At 39.6% G+C, this 22603-nt stretch overlaps 1 protein-coding gene across 1 annotated transcript in view; it reads left to right on the top strand.

Moving 5' to 3' along the window:
• The window catches only part of LOC122557192 (endothelin receptor type B-like), a 43685-nt gene that overhangs the window by 6892 nt on the left and 14190 nt on the right, over nucleotides 1-22603 (top strand). Inside the window, exons 2-3 of the mRNA XM_043704610.2 lie at nucleotides 9290-9840; nucleotides 20058-20170. Of these exons, the coding sequence (XP_043560545.1) occupies nucleotides 9379-9840; nucleotides 20058-20170 (575 nt within the window). The 5' untranslated portion in view covers nucleotides 9290-9378. The remainder of the gene's footprint in view (nucleotides 1-9289; nucleotides 9841-20057; nucleotides 20171-22603) is intronic.

Here is a 22603-nt window from a genome sequence, read left to right as displayed (position 1 = left end):
TGTCTTGTGGGTGAGTCCAGAACTAGGGGGCATTGTTTAAAAATTAAGGAATAACCATTTTAAGACAAAACTGGGGGGAAATACTTTCTTGAGTGTTGTGCAACTTTGCAACGCTGCCTCAGAAGGCGGTGGAGGTTGGGTAATTCAAATTTTTAAGGCAGAGGTAAAAGTGTTCCTATTGGCAGAGGAACTAAAATGTTAGGAGTATTTGGCAATGTGGAATTTTAAACACAAACAGATCATCCATGAACATATTGAATGGCAGAACAGGCTCTCAGAGCTAAATGGCCTGCTTCTGCTACTAATGTTGTTTCATTGTATGTATGATGAAGGAATGATTATTATTAAGATAAGAAAGATGAAAGTATATAAGTATGATCAAAACCAAAGTTATATTTGTGTTAATGGAGGATCCTATCCTTCGATAGGATAAATATTAGAAGATTATTTCAACAGATGATTAACTTATTAATGAGGAAGCCAAACTGAGGATTTCTGTTAAAAAGCATTGAAAGCCATTTTCTTTAATGCAATGTGTTATTAAGATATGGAGGCTCCAAAAATTCACAACAACTTAGACTGGGAGGAAATAAGAACAGGTCACAGATATTCTGGATTTGATATTGGATCAGAGGGAGAGAGGGAGCAGAGGTACTATTTTTGAGCTTTCATGATTATCCTGCCAAATGTAACAGCAGGACCAGATTCACAATTTTTGGTACTTCTTTTCCAATTGAGGTGTTAGTGTCAGGCTGGTGTGTAACCCTGTAGCACAGTCAAGGAGCAGAGGAAGTAGAAGCAAGTGGTAAATCCAGGTGTAGGGGATCAAATTAGAGGTCAGAAATAACATCAGAATGGAAAGAAGATCAGAAGCCAGAAAGGAGATTCAAGACTTGGTTGGGACAGATGCAGAGGGGACAATGGAATCTTGAGCAGGGCAAAAGTTGGTGATCAAAATGGGAAATCAGTAATGGTTGTGGGAGATCAGAGGGCTCCTGGAGAGAATCAGAGATTCACCAAGTAAAGAGTCCTGTGTCCTTGGTCACAAGGATTTGGCATAGTGTCAGCAAAAGTATGTACTCAGATCAATTATGTATCTCCAACAATTTGACAAAGTGGGGCACACTGCAGAGATGTTCAGGCTGAAACCATAGCCTGGACTGTTGAAAATTTAAAGGGCATTTTAAAATTCCATTTAAAACCAAATTGTTATATTTAAAAATGCAGGTCCAATAGATTATCTTGCTGGGAGTGACCTGACACTAGGTCCATCCAGTCACATATCAGTGACTTTCTGACATTCCTAGAGTGCCAGGTGTACTTGATGCACTTTCTAGTGACATCAGGAAAACTCTCAATGACTCTTAAATTCTGTAAGATCAGTGTTTAAGGTCCTGATGCAAAACCCCATAGCCAATTTTTGAGGCTGTTACAAGTGACAGGCAGCAATCACGTTCAGAACACAACTGGGATCATTTTTAAAGGATAAAAGGGTCATTGATTCATCTGTGTTGTTCTTAGATTTGTGGTTCCTACACGTAAACCTCAGAATGCTAGCTGCCCTTGTGTTCCCTTCTACTTGCAGTCCTTTGCATAATACAGGCTTCTGACTTTAAACTGTTCATTTTCAATTTTAATGTAGCTTGTCAGATACAAAAAAGAAGTGAATTCATACACACAAAGTAGAAAGTAAAAACATTTTTAGAATAAAACTTGCATCAGAATAAACAACATTGATGCATAAGCTTGCAAAGGGATATAATCAACCAAACTGATCTGTGATCCATACTGCCTGGTTACCACATGATAAATTCTGCTCTGGGCCCTCTCATGATATTTCCTGAACCATGTTGTCTATCACTCTGAAGAAATACAGTTTGCTTATAAGTAGAAAGGGACAAGGGTTGCTTGAGAGACCAGCACGTAAATATTTAACATTTGTATGGAATTCCTTTCTTTGCTATTGTAAGTGATGGGAGAATTTAAGTTATAACCATATTATTTCAAGGTAATTGCTTTTATTCTTAAAATATATTTAGTTAATAAACTTTGAAGATAACAGTGCAATTTAGATATCACAAATTACATACTATGCAGATCAATGAAATTATGCATGTTAAACACTTTTACTCATTCATACAACCTGAATGAATTTTACACTAGTTTCTTCATTTTGCTATGGCAAAAGCAGTGTTTTTTTTTCCCAGCTGAATCCATGCTATCCCATAGAACATAATCTTGGAACTTGGAAAACGTCAGTTCACTATATTCAGTTACAGCCTACTGTTTTGACCATAACAAAAAATGTCTTTCACTAAGTTGATGGCATTGCAAGAGCCCCTGATCTTTGTCTTGGTTTGCATCCCTGGAAATGGTCTGTATTTTGTCAATTGTTACAGAGCTGGTTGGAATGCACCTCGACATTTGCCACTGCATTTTCTTCCGGATCAAATGGACATCCAACAAGGTGATCGTGTCCACCCCACTGCAGCTGCCCCAGGGAGTGTGTGCAATGGTGCTGATACTCAGCATGTGCATGAAGGATCTGACTAGGAGGACACTGCTCACCACCAGTCAAGCTACAGATTGGTGCTTGTTTGAAAGCGAAGTTCTACCACCAAGGGAATCATTGTTTTCAACAAATAATTTCTTAAACCAGTTATATTAATGAGGATTCTTCTACTGATGAGCCACTTTTGAGGTATAGGAGACAGTTTTCTTTGGAACCAAATAGTAAAAAAGGGATGGAACATATATATATCAATTCCTTTCTATTCCTGTGCATAGATATTAAAGCAAAACATAATTGACAGTATCTTCCCCTCTCTGGATGAGGCAAGAGAGGCAAAACTTACTTTCTCTCCATTGATTGTCTGAGGAGTAGACCTCAATCCAGGATTTTAGGATCCAGAAGCTGCCGTCTTCTGACCAGCAGCTTTTAGAAATCCAAGAAACTAGTGTCGTGGGCTATGCTTGGGTGAGATACTAAGCATTACTGTTAATGAGTTGATTATTGATTGGATGAGTTAGCTCAGTAGTGGCGGTGGTGTGTGAATCACCACCTAACATGCCAATCCAAATACTTAGGAGAAATATGGGAAAAATCACAGCCAATGCTGATCTTGCACCCATTTTCTCTGTGTGTTATGCCACCAGCACCATGCAAGCTGCACACATTCCATCATAAGAAGAGTCCCACAGAGGTGACCTCACCATTTGTCAGAAGGGTCTAAATTGTTCTATCCTGACAAAATACAGCCAACTGTCTTGTGTGTCAGGAGGATTCCAAATTTTGACTAAGCAGGTTCTAATGAGTTTGTGCATGATTCTACAGGTGTTCACAAACATGAAGATGCAAGATTTACCCAACTTGTAGATAAGGCCATTTTTAAGGATTAAGGTGATTGCAAATTGCCAGAAAGTACTCTGGAATATTTTGAGGTTTTTTGGTGGGACCTTAGATTTTCCAATAAGTATTACTGTATTCTGACAGGAATGCCAGAGGATTCAATGATTTATCCACACCAAAGCTACAATGGATGAGGGGGCAGCAATGGCAGTCTGTGTACTTTTCTTTCTTCACTTGTGGGATGTGGGCATCACTGGGCTGGCAGGTAGTTTGTTGCCTGTCCCTAGTTGTCCTTGAAAAAGTAATGGCGAGCTGCCTTCTTGACCTCCTGCAGTCATGTGCTGTAGGTAGATCCACAATGCTGTTACAAAAGGAATTTTAGGATTTTGACTCAATAACACTGAGGAAATGGTAATATATTTCCAAGTCAGGATGGTGAGTGGCTGGAAGGGAAACTTGTATATAGTGGGGTTCCCATGTAACTCTGCTCTTCTCCTTCTAGATGGAAGTGGTTGTGGATTTGGAAGGTGATGTTAAAGGATCTTTGGTGAACTTCTGCAATGCATCTTGTAGATAATACACACTGGTGCTACGAGGATCAGTGGTGGAGATTGTGGATGTGGTACCAGTCAAGTGTGCTACTTTGTCCTGGATGGTGTCAAACTTCTTGTGTTGTTGGAACTAGGCAAATGGAGAGTATTCCATCACCTTCCTGATTGTGTCTTGTAGATGGACAGGATTTGGGGAATCAGGACGTGAGATACTCACTGCAGTATCCTTAGTGTTTGATCCACTGTTGTATTTATTTGATGTGTTCAGTTCAGTTTCTGACCAATGCTAACTCCCAAGACGTTGATAGTGGAGGATTCAGTGATAGTAATGCTTTTGAATGTCAAAAGGTGATTGATAGATTGTCTGTTATTAGAGGTGATCATTACTTGGTATTTGTGTGGCACAAATGTTACTCGCCACATTGCCTTCCAAGCCTGAATATGTCCTGTGTCGTGGCTGTATCAGATAGGTATCTTATTTTTACATATTGCTTGTTGCTCCTGTTGTGCTCTCTTACATTCCTCATTTGAACCAAGGTCGCCCTGGTTAGGACCAGGACAGAAGAGTTCTTCAAAGCCCAGTAACTGGAGTTCATGATCTTTGTCCAGCCAGAATTCTGCAGTTTGTGGTGAAATACAATTCCATAGATCTCCAATTTTGAGCTGCTCAATCTAAAATGAATCCATTCCATTTGGCACAGTGGTGGTGCCACACAATACAATAGAGAAGTACCCTCAGTGTGAAGACAGGTCTTGGTCCCCACAAAGACTGTTTTGGTCAGTAACAACAATGCTGCCATCAATAAAGCATTAGCTGCAGGGAGATTGATGATAGAACAACATCAAGTAAATATTTTCCTCACGCTTGTTTTCTCGCTACCTGCTGCAGTCACAATCTGGAAGATGTAGAATCTTAAAATCCCTACAGTGTGGAAACAGGCCATTAGGCCCAACAAGTCCACACCAACCTTCAGAGTATCCCACCCAGACTTACTCCCCTACCCTATTACTCTATATTTACCCTTGATTAACGCACCTAACCTACGCATCCTGAACACTATGGGCAATTTAGCACAGCCAATTCACTGAACTTGCACATCTTTGGTCTCTGGGAGGAAACCAGAGCACCTGGAGAAAATCCCTACAGATAGCCACCTGAGACTGGAATCAAACTTGGGTCCCTGGCGCTGTGAGGCAGCAGTGCTAACCACTGAACCACCATACCATCTGTGTCCTTCACAACTTAACCAATTTGTCACTAATGGTGTTTGAGTCATAATTATTGATGGGCATTGATGTTCTCCATCTAGTGTGCACTCTGCCTCTGCTACCCTTAATGCTACTTCTAAGTAGTGTTTAATGTGAAGGTGTACAGTTACATTAGTTGAAGGATGGCAGCAGGAGATAGGTAGTAGTAAGTAGGTGTTTGACCTGATACTGTGAAATTCATGGTGCATTGTTTTGACACTATTATCAGTTTCTCGGGTTTCGACACTAAGTTGATCTCTCTGGCTAAATCCTCAAACTCCCGTCTGAGGATGAGCCTTGTGAGTTCCTTGATCCTCGCGATCTCCTTGATCCTCTTCCATGGAAGCATGGCATCTTTCCTTCTGTTTAGCTCCAGTAGTAATGCATTCGATATTGCATCTATCACTGGAACTCGCTCCTTACATCAGTGTTCCATTTTAAAAAGCAGCAACATTATTAGGTCATAGCGTTGTAAAAATACAGAGGAGACAATTAGGCATACTGAGTCCATGTAGGCTCTTTGCAAAACAATCCACTCAGACCCATTCATTGCTCTATCCTGATTATCCTGTGTTTATTCTCCTCAAGTGCCCATCCTTGTACCATCAGCTAATGCAACACTTTTTTTTTGGTATCTTTTCTAAACTCGTAACAATCTTTTAACTTCTACTAATTCTCCTCTCAACTTGTTGTTCTCCAGAGGGAATCACTCCAGCTTCTCCAACCTAATCATGTAGCTAAATTTCCTGATTCTTGGAACCAATTTAGTAAATCTCTTCTGATTCTTCTATTCCATGAGACTCCATTTTGTTAACTAGCCTGTGAATGGTAATATGTCAAACACTTAAAATCCAATTCAATGAAATGCATATTAAGCTGACTGTGTATACTTATGGGGGAATGCTCCTACTTCCTCTCATGAACACTGGTGTCACATTTGTCACATTCAAATATTCTGGAATGTTCACATCTCTAATGGAGTGAAATAGAAAGTGTTGCATTTAGTTGCTGGGTGTTTCAGCACTTTATAGTCAATGAAGTAATGTTGAATTATCGTCACTACTGTAAGGTAGAAAATGCAACAGCCAGTATTTGCTCAGAAAACTCTACAAACAGCAATTGATGACCAGATTATGTGTTTTTATAATGTTGATTGAGGGATAAATACTGGCTTAGAGTGGGGATAATTCCACTGCTGTTCTTCAAGCATGCCTTCAGATTTCTTATATCAGACAAACAGGATGACAGGGTATGGTTTAAACACTAACATGAGAAACAGCACCTCTAATAGTGCAGTTCTCCCTCAAACCTGCACCACAGTGACAGCCTTGTTTTCTTTTCTGCTTATGTGTTGAAATGGTGCAAGAGATTACAGCAAACATTGCTATCTCCACCTTCACTTCCCATAAAAAGAGGTGTTGTAAACCATGCAAGACATCCAGACGAGGTAATGTATCTTTAATAGCCAGACTTTTCAGTACATGCAGTCTGTCAATGCTCATACCCTCCATTACCTCTAACATCTGCTTCTAATGGATAAAAGCAAATTACTGCGGATGCTGGAATCTGAAACCAAAAGAGAAAATGCTGAAATACCTCAGCCGGTCTGGCAGCATCTGTAAGGAGAGAAAGGAGCTGACGTCTCAAGTCTAACTGACCCTTTATCAAAGCTTTGACAAAGGGTCAGTTAGACTTGCAACGTCAGCTCTTTTCTCTCCTTACAGATGCTGCCAGACCTCCTGAGATTTTCCAGCATTTTCTCTTTTGCTGTCTGCTTCTAATGCTTTTTTGTCACCATTCTTTTCCATAATAAACAGTAATCCAGGTACTCATTAACTATTTTCGACTTGTTTAACTATATATTACCCTCTTTGTCCCTAATAGGACCCAAATCTCCTTTTACTATCTGCTTACTATTTACTACTATGCCAATAGAAGATTTTTGATTCCGTTTATGTTAACTGCTATTTGATCCTCATATTCTCTCCTTGCTAGTCTTATTATTTTCTTTACTTCCCCTCTCCATTTATTGTATTTAATCTGATTTGAGCTCAAAGAATGCCCCTAATATGAACCTATTAATGTCTATCATCACTTTTCCTATCTCCCTCAATATCCCAGAAGCCATAGTTTGGTTCCTTTACTCTCCACACTTGTCAGAATGAACCTCGACAGCTCCTGAAACATCTTAAAGATTGATCACTGTTCTGTTACAGTTTTTGCTTTGTCTTTTAATTCCATTTTACTGAGCTAGATCATCTTTTGAATACAGTCCCCTTCCAATTAAGAAATGCCGTTTAAAATTACGGACAATAATGTTTTTCCATAACCAATTAAAACTGCATGATATGATGATTATTATTACTTGGATGCTCCCCCACAAGCACTAAATTGAACTGGCTCATACCAAAACCAAGCACCAGTGGTAGCACTCTGTACCATTTGAAATTTATGTGTGTGTTACTGTCATAGTTATCTCAAACAGCATCCTCCAAACACCCAATTTCACCATCTAAATGGATGAGAGCAGCAATTACTTTAGAACACCTGCAAGGTCGCTTCTGAGTCATACACCATCCTGACTTGGAACTGTAGCATCACTTCTGCAGTGTTACTGGGTCACAATCCTGGAACTCTCTTCCCAACAGCACAGTAGGTGTCCCTACACCACAAGGATTGTAGCAGGTCAAGAAGGCCACTCACCAGCAATGCCCACATTCTACAAAAAAAAAATGGGGCCATTATGAGCTCATCACTCAGTTCAAATGGCTCTGTTGAGACTTGGTTTCCATCATGGGTCATTCCTGATCCATTCCACTAATAGTGAGAATAGGATCAATTAGAAATATAGATCTGTGTTCCATGTGCCATTTCTGAGAGCCCCCAGATCTTCCTAGACTCTGCAAAAATCCAGCCCATTACCTGCATTGACACTGTCAAGGAGTGTTGTACTATTGGAGCTGCCAGCTTTCATATGAGACAATCTGAAGCTACGTCCATTCTCAGTGAACATGAAAGAACCTGTGCTATTAATGGAAAATAAAAGCAGTGGTGTTCTCCTGATGTCCCAATAGTTTCCCTTTATCATTGTCACTAAAGTAAAATTATTTGGTTATTATTTCATTGCTGTTTATTGGATCTTGATGTTGGATGTCATTTTCACAGCCTTGCAATACTGAGTACATTTCAAAAGCGTATCATTAGCTACAAAGTAATTTAACACATCTGACTTGCATGAAATATTCTATACATATATGTGCAATCTCAATCTTTTCCTTATTATTATGGGTGAAGGTAAGGGATGTGAGGACAACATTTATCTAGCACCTTTCAGAATCTCTGCATTTCCTATTTGGTGGATGACCAAAAATTAAGCTGTAGTTCCTTTTCTCCCAATACTAAACTGAAACATTGCCCTCACATCCTTTACCTTCACCCATAATAATAAGGAAAAGGATCTTGCATTTATCCAGATCTTGTGCAAGTTCCTTCTGAAAAGCAAGTCACAACAAGTAGTAATTATGAAAAGTACATTTTTAATTTGTTCATTGTTTTTAATCATGCAGAGTAAAGTTTATAGTCAGCATAACATGTTAAGTGGAAAATACAAAACAGCATGATAGCAAAGTGCTCCAAGAAACAGACTGTCTGGAGCAAATTCTATTTTACACTGAGCCAAAAGACCAAAATAAAGCCTGCTTTTAATTTTAATTAAAATGGTAAAAAGTTATTTACTAATTTGTGTGGTCAGAATGTTTTAAAAATAATTTCAAAGCCCATGCTTCTGAAGATTTATGCACTTCTGTAGTGAACAACTGTGACTGGATGCTCTTCAGAATTTATGCCCTCCTCATTTGACCACTACAGGGTATGGTGATATATTCACCTCCTCAATTAATCCTCAGTAATGCACGAGTTAGAAAACTATCGGAAACTTTATCATCCAATGCTCAGCACCAACGTAGTACAAAATGGGATTATAATTATCAGAAAATGCAATTGCAAGTATTTTAAAAAATCAAGTAAAGGTACCACAGCAGAAGTTTTTAAGTTTCAAGTTTTTTTTCTATGAAATATAAGTTGAAGGTGAAGTAAATTGTATTTTTGCAAGATCTTATTTTGTTCTTTGTTTTTCATTTAGTTTCCTGCTGACGAAAGAGATTTCATCATTGCCACTTAAGTACAAATCTACCAGTTATTTGTGAATCTGTGCCTGATTCCAATCATTAAATGGCTGCAGCAAATGTTGTGATGTTCCTTGCTCTATTATTAACCTGGCAGATTGTGATCACCAATGGGCAAGGAGAATCTTCCAAAAATAATTCCAGTAGGAACTTTATTACAGAAAAATTAATGACAAATGGAATTTCTACTCCAAGCCCACCAAGACCAAAAGCTGTGCTGCTCTTTACAGATGGATATCAGAAAACAGCTATCCCCTCAAATAAAGAAACTGGGTCTTCATCTCCTCCTTTGTGTATTAAACAAACGGAAATACGACATGCTTTCAAATACATCAATTCTGTGGTCTCCTGTATGATCTTTGTGGTGGGAATCATTGGAAATTCTACATTGCTCCGAATTATCTACAAGAATAAATGTATGAGAAATGGACCGAATGTCTTAATCGCCAGTCTTGCCTTGGGAGATTTACTCTACATCTTGATAGACATTCCCATTACGGTATACAAGGTATGAAGAATAACAGAAAGGGACAAATGGCGAAAGTGTATGGTGATGGTGGGAACGTAACCAAGCTTTACCATAAAACAGCCACACTCCATAGGCAGCTAAGACTATGTAGACTCCAAGTTCTATGGGAGGAAATGAAATTGGCATACTAAGCTGCTTTGCAAGTGTCAGATTTTATTGTGGAGAGTTTGATGAAATGCTATAGATATTAAATAATTACATTTTGAGACGAATTAGATTCTTTATGAAGAAAAACATAGACCAAATCAGATTATATCATGGGAAATTCAAAGATTATTATTAGGAAAGAAGAACTAAATAATCATTTGGAAAAGAATAATTGGAAGAAGGAATAAAAATCTTTTAGGGAAGGGGATTAGGCTCAAACAAGGATTTGGATCAGCTATTACACCAACTTGGTGTGAATAGAAGCCAAAAAGTTAACAACATAAAATATAATGTTGCACATTGTTCTTGCAGTGGTTCTTTTTTTCACAATTTTTTAATATATTAGTCATATATATAAACGAAATAAGTTTAAAACAAAATTAGCACATCTGTATGAATGGGGAGAACTGCAATGTAAGTCAAATCACAGGAATAATATTGAGTTTCAAAGTAGTTAAACAACTGAGTCAATGGAATGTGCAAAATCCATTCACCTCATTACTCTAACTTAGCAATAACCAAGCAGAATCCATTAGTTCATTGGAGTCAATAGCTCATGTACCTATAAAGAGCACTAGTTAAAATTCAATTATTTCACCGTGTAACTGGAAGTGAACATATGTGGATATTAATGATGAAATAGATCCTTGTGTGTTCATAAAACTGTTTATTAAGGATTTCTTAGTAACACTGATAAACCTGCAAATAATTGGTGATTTCACTCCTATGTGTCTCACAGTGCATTTGTTTCTGAAGGTTTTTCTCCCGCTGCTGACTATAACTCTATGGGTTACATTGTCATCCCCCACCACTTCTCACCATTATTTATATACTACCTCTTGAAGACATAACCTAGTGACATGGGATCAGCTTTTACAAGTATACTGGTAACACTCCATTTCACTTCCTCTTTGACCTCCCAGGCTATTGTCAATCTCTCCAATTACCCATGCATTATCACGACTTAGAAGTACTTACATTTCCTCCAACTGCTTACCAGCAAAATGGAATTATCCTTTTCAGTTTCCGTTTGCACCTACATGCCTCTCTTGTTAACTCCATCAATTTTCACAGCTGCCAGCTAGGCTACACCCATAGATAAATAATGCTGTTCATGATTATAAAATCCAGCTTCTCCTCCCAGATTCTCCCCCTTTTCCAAATCAGTTCATCATTTCCAAAGCATTGACTATCTATCCCTGACTGTTTGCAAAATGTAGTCTCTAACTTTATCTGGGAGTGCTGATTGGCAGGTCCAACTGGCATGAATTTAAACTAATCATTAAGATTTAAATATTTCTGAAGTGTGGAAAATTTGGGCATACACTGTGATTAGATGTATGTACTGGAAGCTACATATATTAACACACAGAGCATTGTTCTTTACAGACATACACTAAACCAATGACAGCTATTCTCCAGTTAATTCCTCAAAGCAATGCTTTGACCAATCCAAGGGCATTCTACATGGTTTGTATTTAAACAAAGCCTGCATGTTATTTGTCAATCATCTAACTGTTGCATTCGACATGATGCCTCTATCAGAGTCCACTTGCAGACTGATCAGTGCTCTCTTCTCATCCAGTTTAAATTTTATTCCCCTTCTATTGTTATTCTTGTGAAATGTTCTGATAAATGGAAGATAATGAGCTTCAACAAAATGTCTTATTTCAGCAAACTGAATAGATTGCTTTGTTTTTTATAATGTGTCGTTTTCACCAATATTCATATTCTGTACTACCAAATGACTAAAATCTACTCATTTCGCTCCCATTGTAAAGGTAGCAAATTGAACAAAATTCTATTCTTTCCAACAATGTTTTTCAGACATAAAACTCAAAAGTGATGGCTGATTATTTCTCACATTTTGCTAAGTGTCAATTAAGAGAGTATAATGGAGGGTTTCCTCTGCGAGCACTGGTGACTTTTCTCAAGCAATTCTCCACTGTCCACTTCATTAATTATACACCTGGTGTTCACTGTGCACACACAAACACAATCCTGCAGTGAGTAGAGGCAGAAATGGCACCTAGAACTTTGACCGTTCACTCGACAGACTCCATATTCAAACCTAGCTATATACTACATGAAATACTGCAAGCTAGGAACTATTGCTGCACAGTTCTAAAAGTTGAGAGGAGCTTAGAGATACTGTGGATGGGATGGTGGAGAGGAGGATTTACTTCTTTTCCATCAATATCAGAGAAAATCATGACATCAGACACTGCCAACCAAGTCCAAAGTAACCACAGGTCAGTGCGGCGTCCATGGTTCAGAGGATTGCATAGCAATGCCACAAGAAGGTTAATGACCTTCTGTGCTCTGTAAGATTAACTGCCAAAGTCTTTCTGCTACCTCACTCTAATTCTTCCACTGCACAGACTTCCTACCAAGGCTCATGATCTACAACTCTCACTTTTATATGCAGCATCTTCCCTCAATGATTCTCTCCTATCCTATCTGCCAGAACTATGAAACCTCAACCCCTTTGTCACCTCACCACCATTAGCAGAGCATCCAGCCATTTGCATCTCAGTTAATCTCTCACTTTGTCTCATTGCATAAGAAAGATTTAGATTTATTTAATATTGTCACTTATACCTAGGTACAGTGAAAAGTGTATAATGTTATGATATTCTGGTGCCATCTTGGATTACAGAATAAATTACTGAATAAATTGGACAAATGATAAAATACTGAATAAATTCATATTTAAATTGATATTACTAAAACCTGATAGCTTCAAAAGTTCATCTTTCTCTCTCCGTAGTCTTCATCCGCTCTGCTCCTCGGGTTGGTGCAATCCAGCATCATCCCCATGGTCCTGGCAATGTGCTCCTTTTCTACCGTCACAGGTGCCATCATTTCTGTGTTAGCTGCCTCTGAGATGGAGATGATCACGCTGCATGGATCCTGCACCACATCCTCCGACACTGGACATTGGCCGACAGGGTCCTAGTTCATCTTCTGATGCTGCCACTGAGGTGGTGCAGGGATGCACGTACATAGGACCCTGGCCCCAGGCCATCCAAAACAAATAAAGTGACCGAGCTACCAAGCTGGAAAGGCAATGATGAAGCCGTATGGATTTGGATGAACCCCATGCTCAGGAGCCGAACACTGGTGTCCCTGCCACTGCCATCTTGTGTTTCAGTCTGTTTGTTCAAATTGGCGGGGTTATTCAGATTGATTAATGGGTTTCATATTTGGTTGTTCAGTTTGTCTGGGATGTTTTCAAACCCGTGCTTTCCTCCTGCCTGTTAATGGCACATCAGGCAAAATAATGTACAGTAGAGCTGAAGGGGTGATGGTAGAGTGGCTAACTTTCCTCCTCTCACTCTGTGTATGAATAGAAAATTCTTCAGCTTGTGAAAGAGGACCATGCTCACTCACTGGGGGCGGGGGGGGGGGGGGGGATGCTAAGGCCTCCAAACCCTGACAAGCATGTAAAATTCATAGCACTATTCTGCATAATGCACACACACATCCCGCATCCATTTACCACCAGTGTTCAAGCATCTCCACCCATTACACAACTCATTCCCTTTGACTTTTGCAGGTACTATTGACACCTATCCTCAAGAGATCAGCCCTCCCACATATTAGCTCCTCCTCCACCTCTAAGCCATTGATCCCTCAAAGGATACACCCACACAGCCATATCCTGCACACTCCACTAGTTTAGACATTTTGACCTTTGTGGGTACTTTAACTAGATTGGACTCAGGGGCCCATTCTGATGAGCACAATACTAGCACAACTCTGCAGCTGGCTGAAAAGGAAACACCTCTGAATGGTGGCACACAGACGACTTCAGGAGCATCAGCACCAACACTAAGCTAAAGATGTGTCAGCCATCAATAACTTTGTGCGAGTGCACAAATACAGGAGCATCAGGTCGGCTTGTCAGAGACATTTGGTAAATTAGATTGAAGGTTGAAGGCATCTAATCAGTACAGTGCTGGCTCTGATATGCAATTGTTTGGCTGTCCCCACAAACTGGTTGGCAGCTGCCATGGAAAGCCAGGTGTAGTAGAACACTTAGGGTCTGCCTGGCATATACACAAACCTGTGCTCCATTGCTTTAGCCACTGGTGCTCAGCATCAGCGGCAAACCAAAAGGGTGATGAGGCCATTTGTCCTCACTGCAGGTATACCTTCATCCTAAAATGGTACCTGGATGGAGGGTGAACCATATACATGAACCCCAGAAGTCTCCTCTTAAGACAATCCACAAGTTCTCAGGTCCTCCATCTTTAATGGGTCACCCACAGACATGTAGCCCAAGAAGGAGAAACTGTATTTGGTCAGAGGACTTTTACCGTGTCAGAGTTCTTTAGACACAAACGTCTCTGGCTTCTTCTGCCCAAATTGTCAAAGGCAGCAGTCTCCTATATAAGGTAGGGAGGCTCTCTCTTCCCCAAATGCAGATCCCTGGGAGTGCGTTTAGATATAGTGGGAGGGAAAGGAAAATAACTCTCCGAGGACACATCAGTGGTACAGGTGATGCTTTATTATTCACAGAATATCACAAATGCAAATATTTGTGTGCTGTTTGATCAACAATCATTTAAGTTGTAGGACCAAGAGTCAACTAACCGCAGTTTCCCTTTGTTAGCACCTACCAGAACATTTGTTTTCAACACTTTTCAAAGGCTGTTGCTTTTAAGATAACAACAAACCAATGTCAATGCTTAATGCCTTCTACCAACTCAGATCTTATGGAAGGGTTTGCGAATTAAGTCCTGTGTGAATTAATGTGTTGAATGCTGCAGCGCTAGATCACATTGAAGGTGTTGCTGTTTCCACTCAATGTCGTTGTCTTCCTCATATGCCACTATCCCTGCTCTTCAACTTCCATCATATCCTACCTTTGCCTGTTCCAGTTGTGCAGTGCACTGCATGCAAAGATTATGCGGCATATTGCGTATGGAGTGTATTCCAAGGCACACCTTCAATCCCCAAATCGATTGAATACTAAACTCCATCTTGATGAGGTCTATTGTCTGCTCCATGATGGCCTTGGAGGAAGAATATGCTGCATTGTACAGACACAGAGACTCAGTCAGAGCTTTCCATAATGGAATTATCAGCCATGTTTGGAGTAGCCCTTGTTTTCCAGCAACTATGCTTGTGTGGCATCAGGCCCTTGTAATAAAACCGCAACCTGAGACTTAGCAAGGACATCGGAACCATGGTAGCTTCCAGGATACCTAGTACAGACCTCCAAAATGTGGTTGTGATGATCACAGATGACTTGGATATTAACTAAGGGAAACATTTTCCTATTAGTAAATTCAGCCATGTTATTATATGGCTGTCGACATGATGGGTGTTCAGCCTACAATATTCTGAATTTGGCGGAAGCCAGCAGTGTTGATAAAGTGGTGCCTGGGCTACAGCAGTGACTTCATCAGGAAAAACAAGATGAAATGGTGAGATCTGGCACAAACTGAATCAGGAACTACCTTAATACATGTTTGTGGATTCAGGATTAAGATTCCACACATGTTTTCGACTGGATTTTGGGAAGGAATCAGTCACATAGAAATTAAGCATAGTTGCTACCATGTCAGCCACGAGTATAAGATGGCTGCCCACATCTGAGCACAAATCCTGCTCCAGCAGGTAACACAGTTCTATCACAGGTTCCCAAACTATCTTCATTCTTTGAAGGCATTATGCTTCACTCACATAGAGGAAATAACATTGAGAACTATAAACCTTGGGCCACCTGAACCTCCTCCACATCCTAAAGGGACTTTCTGCTGCGACCCCTCCATGTAGAGGCTGTTCAGCAGTCACTGAATGATGCTGCTGGTCCTAAGCTTGTGGGTGTCATTATGTTTGATCAGTTTCTCTACACCATCTTTATGTGGCGATGAGAGTGGCAATAATATCTGTTGTTGCTGGATCCATTCAAGACAAGTGCAATAGTCCCACACAGGGTTATCGAAGACAAGACAGCTTCTCAGTGATATGGCCCATTGCTAGTTACAGCGGACAGAAATAACAATTTGCCCTGGACCTCAATGCCTCTCACAAAGACGAATCTCGACATGTTAGACCATGCAGCCCAAGCCATGTGACACAAATACATGAGAATATCATCAGTGCAATAGGATTACTAACATCCTGAATCCCCACTCCTCTATAAATCACCGAGAAACTCAAATTTCATTTGTGAACTCATGTTCTCACGTAGTTATAGGTCATGTGAGAGGACAGCATCTCCAAACCCTGTATAGCCAATGGCACCTTTGGAATGTGAATTGTGACTACAAGTGACACTTTAAACACTGTGTGTGATCACCTTTTGCTTCACAGAGATTAATAGGATTAACTTGTAATGATTAATGACATGGTCAGGATTGCTAGTTGCCAGGATTTCTCATGTATCTTGTTGGGTCAATGTATGAGCTGCACATGCAGATTCATGTAATGGAGGAGATGCATCACGTTAAATCTGAGTGGCTGATTAATGCAATTGCCTCTTGCAGCTGAAGGGTCTCAGATTACCCAACCCACAGATAAAACAGAAAAAAAACTTATTCCATTTGAGTATTCTGACAGCTGCTTTTCATCTTTATTGCGTAGTTGAGATTTAGTTGAAAATAGAAGGCTTTTCGGATCCTGCTCCAAAGGATGAGTTGCAGACTCTGCCAGTTATTGTAGATGCACCCACAACCCCGCAACCTTTATGTCTGTACATATAACTGTGGGGATTGACCAATATGTTGAGACAGGAGGAAATGGAACAGTTAAGTTTCCCACTTTCCCCAGTACAGCATGCGCTGCACCTTGATAAAACTTGCCCCTTAATGTTTACCCTCCAAATCCCTAGACTGATTGTGGCTGACTTGGGAGGACAGTCCAAAGTATCTGACTGAACATGGCCCAGCCCCTGGACTTAGAATGGGCAATGCCTTTCATTGATTATGGCGACACCCACTGACTGACCATAGCCTCTCCACTTGGCTAAGGGCTGCTCTCCTTGGGCTTTCAACACGATCATTTTCTTGATGACATGCAGTGGATTTGCTGCATAACTGCTGGTCCATGCTGAGGATGTGGCATTGACATAATATGGCACCAACAGCAACATTACTGCTCCTTTGAATGTTTGATGCTGGCAACAACAACAAGATGCTTGGTTTTCTGTCTCTGCTAAAATGCAAGGTGAAACAGAACTTTTGAGAGCCTGCAAATTCTGAACGAAGCAGCAAAATGCACAAGACAATACAGTGAGCATCTAAGTGAGCACAAAGTCAGTCTGTACCAGGAAAGCATGCTAAGGCCTCTGAGATACATTCTGTTCAGATTAATGAGATGGGTGCATGTCTCTGCATCAAAAGTGACCTGGCAGAAGCATTGCAATGTAAGGTGCTGGTGAGCTCCAAAAGGCAGCATTGTAGAATTAAACTATAAATTAGTCTAGCAGTTGTCACATGATATGATGAGGCTCATGCTTTACCAATGCAAACTTCCATGTACAGAGAACCTAGGCATTCACTGTCCATGGAGCATGCCATCAGATGTTGAAGAAAAATGGTCAACATAGATGCAAATAGACCAGCAAGCAGCAACCACCAGCACCAATTACTTTGAATTTCACATCAGTGTGAATCAGCATCATCTAGTTTCTCAACAGTACCTGGGACATAGCAATTGCATGGAATTAGCCATGAGATGAAATTGGTGGCAGTTAAGATTTTTTGCTTATTTGGGGGATCTTAAGGGACTTGTTGTTCTTGCTATAAAGCATAGGTTGACTCACTCCCCACCCCAAGAACTAAAACAGAAACACCCAAAGAAGAACACCTACCCCTCCATCTGTAAAAGGTGTGTAAAGTGGTGTAACCTGCTCTTCAGCAACTTACAGTAGTTAAATAAATCCCTGACACTCACTTTTAAAAATCAACAAGTAACAATTTATTTATCTAACTCTATCAGTTAACAAATTAACTAAACTATTCACAAACCGAATAAATCCCATCTGAGTACTAACTATTCCCAAATAAAACAAAATTCTAATGGTATGCTGTTCCAATAAATGCATGTCTGACTCATAACCAAAAAGAATAGAATTTAGTCTTTTGAAATTACAGCCAGGTTACCTCTCCTGGAATGTTCTGAGCTTTCTCTGTCGATTCTTCTGTCAGGAATGCCTTCTCCATCATTGGTTCTGTTGTTATTCAGATGGTGTTTTTTCTAAGACATACAGGCTGTGAGAGCCAACAATTCTCTCGAGAGCTGAGGGCTGTTAGCCCTGGTGGGTGACAGTAGCTCTGGGGTCTATGTCCAACTGCCTCCTTTTATACCCATGATGACATATCAATATTTCTTAACAGATTTAAATTTAATAGGTTTTTGGTATCTAAGTACCTGGTTCAAACTGATTGGCTAAATTTAAAAGCCTGTTGTCTTGGCAAAAACTGCTGGCTGGCCTATTATTCGTACACAATGTTTCAATTCAGGCTCTCTGTGTACTTACAAATCTTCAAGTTGCTGCTCACAGACATCCATTTTAAACCACTAACCACAGAAAAATCACATGATCTTTTAAGGGACCATGCAATGCTGTCCCCACCCCCCTCAGCACTTTACAAACACTAAATTCTAACTTCCTGCCTCCCATTCTACAAGTACTCTACTCAACTTTGCAACATTCTAAACATCAAGAATTTTTTTTCATACTTGCCATGTTTTTCCAATTTCTTGCCATTTCCACATTCTTCCCAAGCTGTGAATATTTTGCCCTATGTCCTCATAACACATTTTCAGCTCTGATCTCCAGCATCTGCAGTCCTCACTTTCTCCTCCTATGTCCTCATAAACCATGGTTGATATTGGCTATGTTTTGGTCAACCTACAATAGCAAAAATAATATCTTCCAATGTCTAGATTTTAAGGTGAATGATACAAACAAGATTTATGCCTATAGTACATTGTTCCTTTTATTAAAGTCCACTGTCTCCGAAGTTCATTTTTGAAAATATTATTTGTCCCCTTAAATTTACAAAGTAACTCTAATATGAACAAATCTATGTCCAAGCTGTTTTCTATAGTACTCATATTAATAAATGGAGTGATATCATTGCTCAGTTTTTGCAGGAAGTATTACAGATAGGTTATCTCAGATTAGAAAATGAAAGGCAAGTTTTGGAAGTTGAAATGTAAAGATGTGACTAAACAGTTACAAAGACCCATATCAGGTCTGGTTGATATGATAAATAAAATCTATAAAATGAATTGCAACTATGTAACTTTAGATAATATATTTCTAGATCACTACTTTTTTTCACAATTGATTTTAGTTTCATTAATTCACACCAAAATCATATAAACTGGAACATAAATTCATCTGTAGTACTGGCACATTGTTACCAAACATATAGTAAGTGAGCACGTTATCCTTCTGAGAACAGAGGACATCTTCCCCTTCAACTTTTTAATATTTGGAGTATCTTTTCTTTCCTTACCACATATAGCTACGGGAGGAAATAGTGGAAGATTATACAATTTAAAAGGCATCTGGATAAGCATATGATTAGGAAGAGTGTAGAGGGATATGGGCCAAATGGTGGCAAGTGGAGCTAGGTCAGATTGGGATGTCTGGTCAGCATGCACGAGTTGGACCGAAGGATCTATTTCTGTGCTTTGTGATTCTATAACTCTACAAAAAGGCATCTCCACTTGATTTGATTGTCCTTTCAGCGAACCTGTGGAGCAGTCCCTCACCCTTCATCATTGAAGACAACTTAACCATGACAGAATTTTATAAATTGCGGAATGAAGGTATATAATTCATAAATCACCATGAATATCATGAACCAACTCTTTACATGAATTTACAACTTTTTATTGATCACTCTCACTGAATCCTATCCATCTGAATTAATACATCCTTATATGGTCAGTATCATGTTTGTTTTATAATGCACCTGTAAAGAGATGCTTATTACATTAAAGACACTGTATGAATATAAATTTGTGTTATTCTAATATCTTAATAACACTTAATTTCTATTTTTATTTGTTTTAATTAGCTTCTGGCTGTAGACTGGCCTTTCGGTGTTGAAGTATGTAAGCTTGTGCCATTTATCCAGAAGGCATCTGTTGGTATCACAGTCCTCAGTCTGTGCGCACTGAGCATTGACAGGTAAAAGAGCTCTCATTGTCATCTTGTTCAGACATGAACCAGTAGAAGCAGTTTTAATTATGATGGTGATCACAGGTTTTAATAGCCAATTTAATATTGAATTGAATTAAAGTAAATAGATGTCAATAGGGCTAACAGATGATGCAAAAAATGATAATGTGACAAATAAAAACTCCACCTTGTTTAAAAAGCCACTCATAGCTTCAGGTATTATTTTTTCTACTTGGAATTAAGATTCAATATTTAAATATCTTTCCTGGAGGCCACTTGTGGCACAGAAGTAGAGTTCTTACCCCTAAACCAGGACACTTGGGTTCAAGTTCCACCTGCTCCAGTGTTGTGTAAAGACATCTTTGAACAGGTTATTTAGGAAAAATGGGTTAAATAAAACAAAAGCATCTTCCCTGAATCAATTAATCAACCTGCTCAGGTACATGCCTGGAGCAAGTAAGACTTGAACCTGGACCCTGTGTTCCAAAGGTAAGGTCATAACACTATACCACAAGAGCCCTATCTACCCCAAATATACTATAATTTCCAGACTTAGTCAAGATACTGAACTCATTACCAAAAGTGTCAAGTTACTTCATAAAGATTATATCATCCTTCTTTACAATGTTGTCTTAAAAACAGACAGTAAAGAATGTTTAATGGATTTTCACAGAATGGTGAATGCATTTTTGAGCATATTAAGACAATATTCCAGCCACATTTGCAAAAGGACGTTGTGTTCCGATGTGCTCATTTACTTTAAAAGGCTAAGCAAATCCATAACTAGTCATCATAGACTGGAATGTGAGTAGATGACACTTTTTATTCATGGGATGTGAGTTTCACTGACTAGGCACAGTTTATTGTCTATCAGTATTCCTTTTAATTTTTTTTCTGGCTGTGCATGCCCCTGCGCCCCTTGCATGGTAGTGACTTACAGAACCAGAAGTCAATGCCAGTGTGCCAATGCCAATCACTGTGCACAGAACATCAGAGTGGCTGCGCACTGTTTAGAGGGAACATTGTTGCCCTTGAGAAAGTAATGGTGAGCTGCCTCCTTGAACTGCTGCAAACCATTTGGTGAGGTACACTCACAATGTAGTTAGGGAATTCCATGATTTTGACCCAGTGATACTGAAGGAACAGTAATATATTTCCAAGTGAGGATAAGAAGTAGCTTGGAAAATAGCATGCAAGTGGTGGTGCTCCCATGTATGTTCTGCACTTTTACTTCAAGATGGTAATGGTTGTGGGTTTGGAAGGTGCTGTCTAAGGAACCTTGATGAACTTCTGCAGTGCATTTCATGGATCAGAGTACTGTGCATCAGTGGGGAAGGGAGTGAATGCTCGAGGATGTGACATCAATCAAGGGGACTGTGATGCCCTGAATGTTGTAAAGCTTCTTGAGTTTTGTTGGAGCTGCACACACCCAGGCAATCAGTAGTATTAGACTTTTGAAAATTGGAAGTATTCGATCACATCCCTCAATTGTGCATTGTAGATGATGAACAAGCTTTGGAGAGTCAAATGATGAGTTACTCGCTGCTCTTACACCTTCTGACCTGCTTATTTTTTCACAGTATTCATATGGCTAGATCAGTACAGTTTCTGGTCAATAGTAACCCCCAAGGATATTGATAATGGGAGAATTTGGTGATGCTAATGCCTTTGGACATTACAGGGAGATGACTAGATTCCCTCTTGTTGGAGATGGCCATTGCTTAAAATTTGTGTGGATCAAATGTTACTTGCCACATATCTGCCCAAGCCTAGATATTGCCCAGATCTTTCTGCATTTCTACATGGACTGCTTCAGTATCCGAGGAGCCATTTTTGGTATTGAGCATTGTGCAACCATCAGTGAAAATTCCATTTCTGACCTGAAGGAGGAAGGAATGTCATTGCTGAAGGAGCTGAAAATGGTTTGGCCATCTTGTTATGTCTGAACTAAGAATTTGCTGTAATCACCTGACTATCAAGTAGCTTGATCACGCTGGGATGCTGTAACTTATTGCAGCAGAGAAAAGATTAGAAGTGACCTTATCTGATGTGTTCAAAATTCTGAACAATTTTTGACAATGGGCAAAGGATATTCTGTCTCTCCTAGTTGGTATGTCATTAACCCAGGGTCACAATTTCATTTGTTGATAAAAGCCATCATCCACACACGTTTTGCCTGTAGACCTGACTATTATGACATCCACCATCGCATCTCCAACGTGGTATCCTCCAAAGCTCTACTCCTTACGTGTTTACTTGCACCAAGTCTTGTTCACCCATTACACTGGGCTTGATGAGTTGCTTTATCAAGCAACTCATATTTACTTTAAAATTTATCCATTGCATTGCTCCTCTTCATCAATTTACATAACATAGAACAGAACAGCACAGTACAGGCCCTTTGGCCTGTGAAGTTGTGCCAACCTTTTACCTTACTCTAAG

The sequence above is a fragment of the Chiloscyllium plagiosum genome, unplaced genomic scaffold (assembly GCF_037043375.1).
Source record: "Chiloscyllium plagiosum isolate Xiang-an unplaced genomic scaffold, Cpla_swu_hap1 HiC_scaffold_11, whole genome shotgun sequence".
Lineage (NCBI taxonomy): Eukaryota > Metazoa > Chordata > Chondrichthyes > Orectolobiformes > Hemiscylliidae > Chiloscyllium > Chiloscyllium plagiosum.
This window is presented reverse-complemented; position numbering and strand designations above follow the sequence as displayed.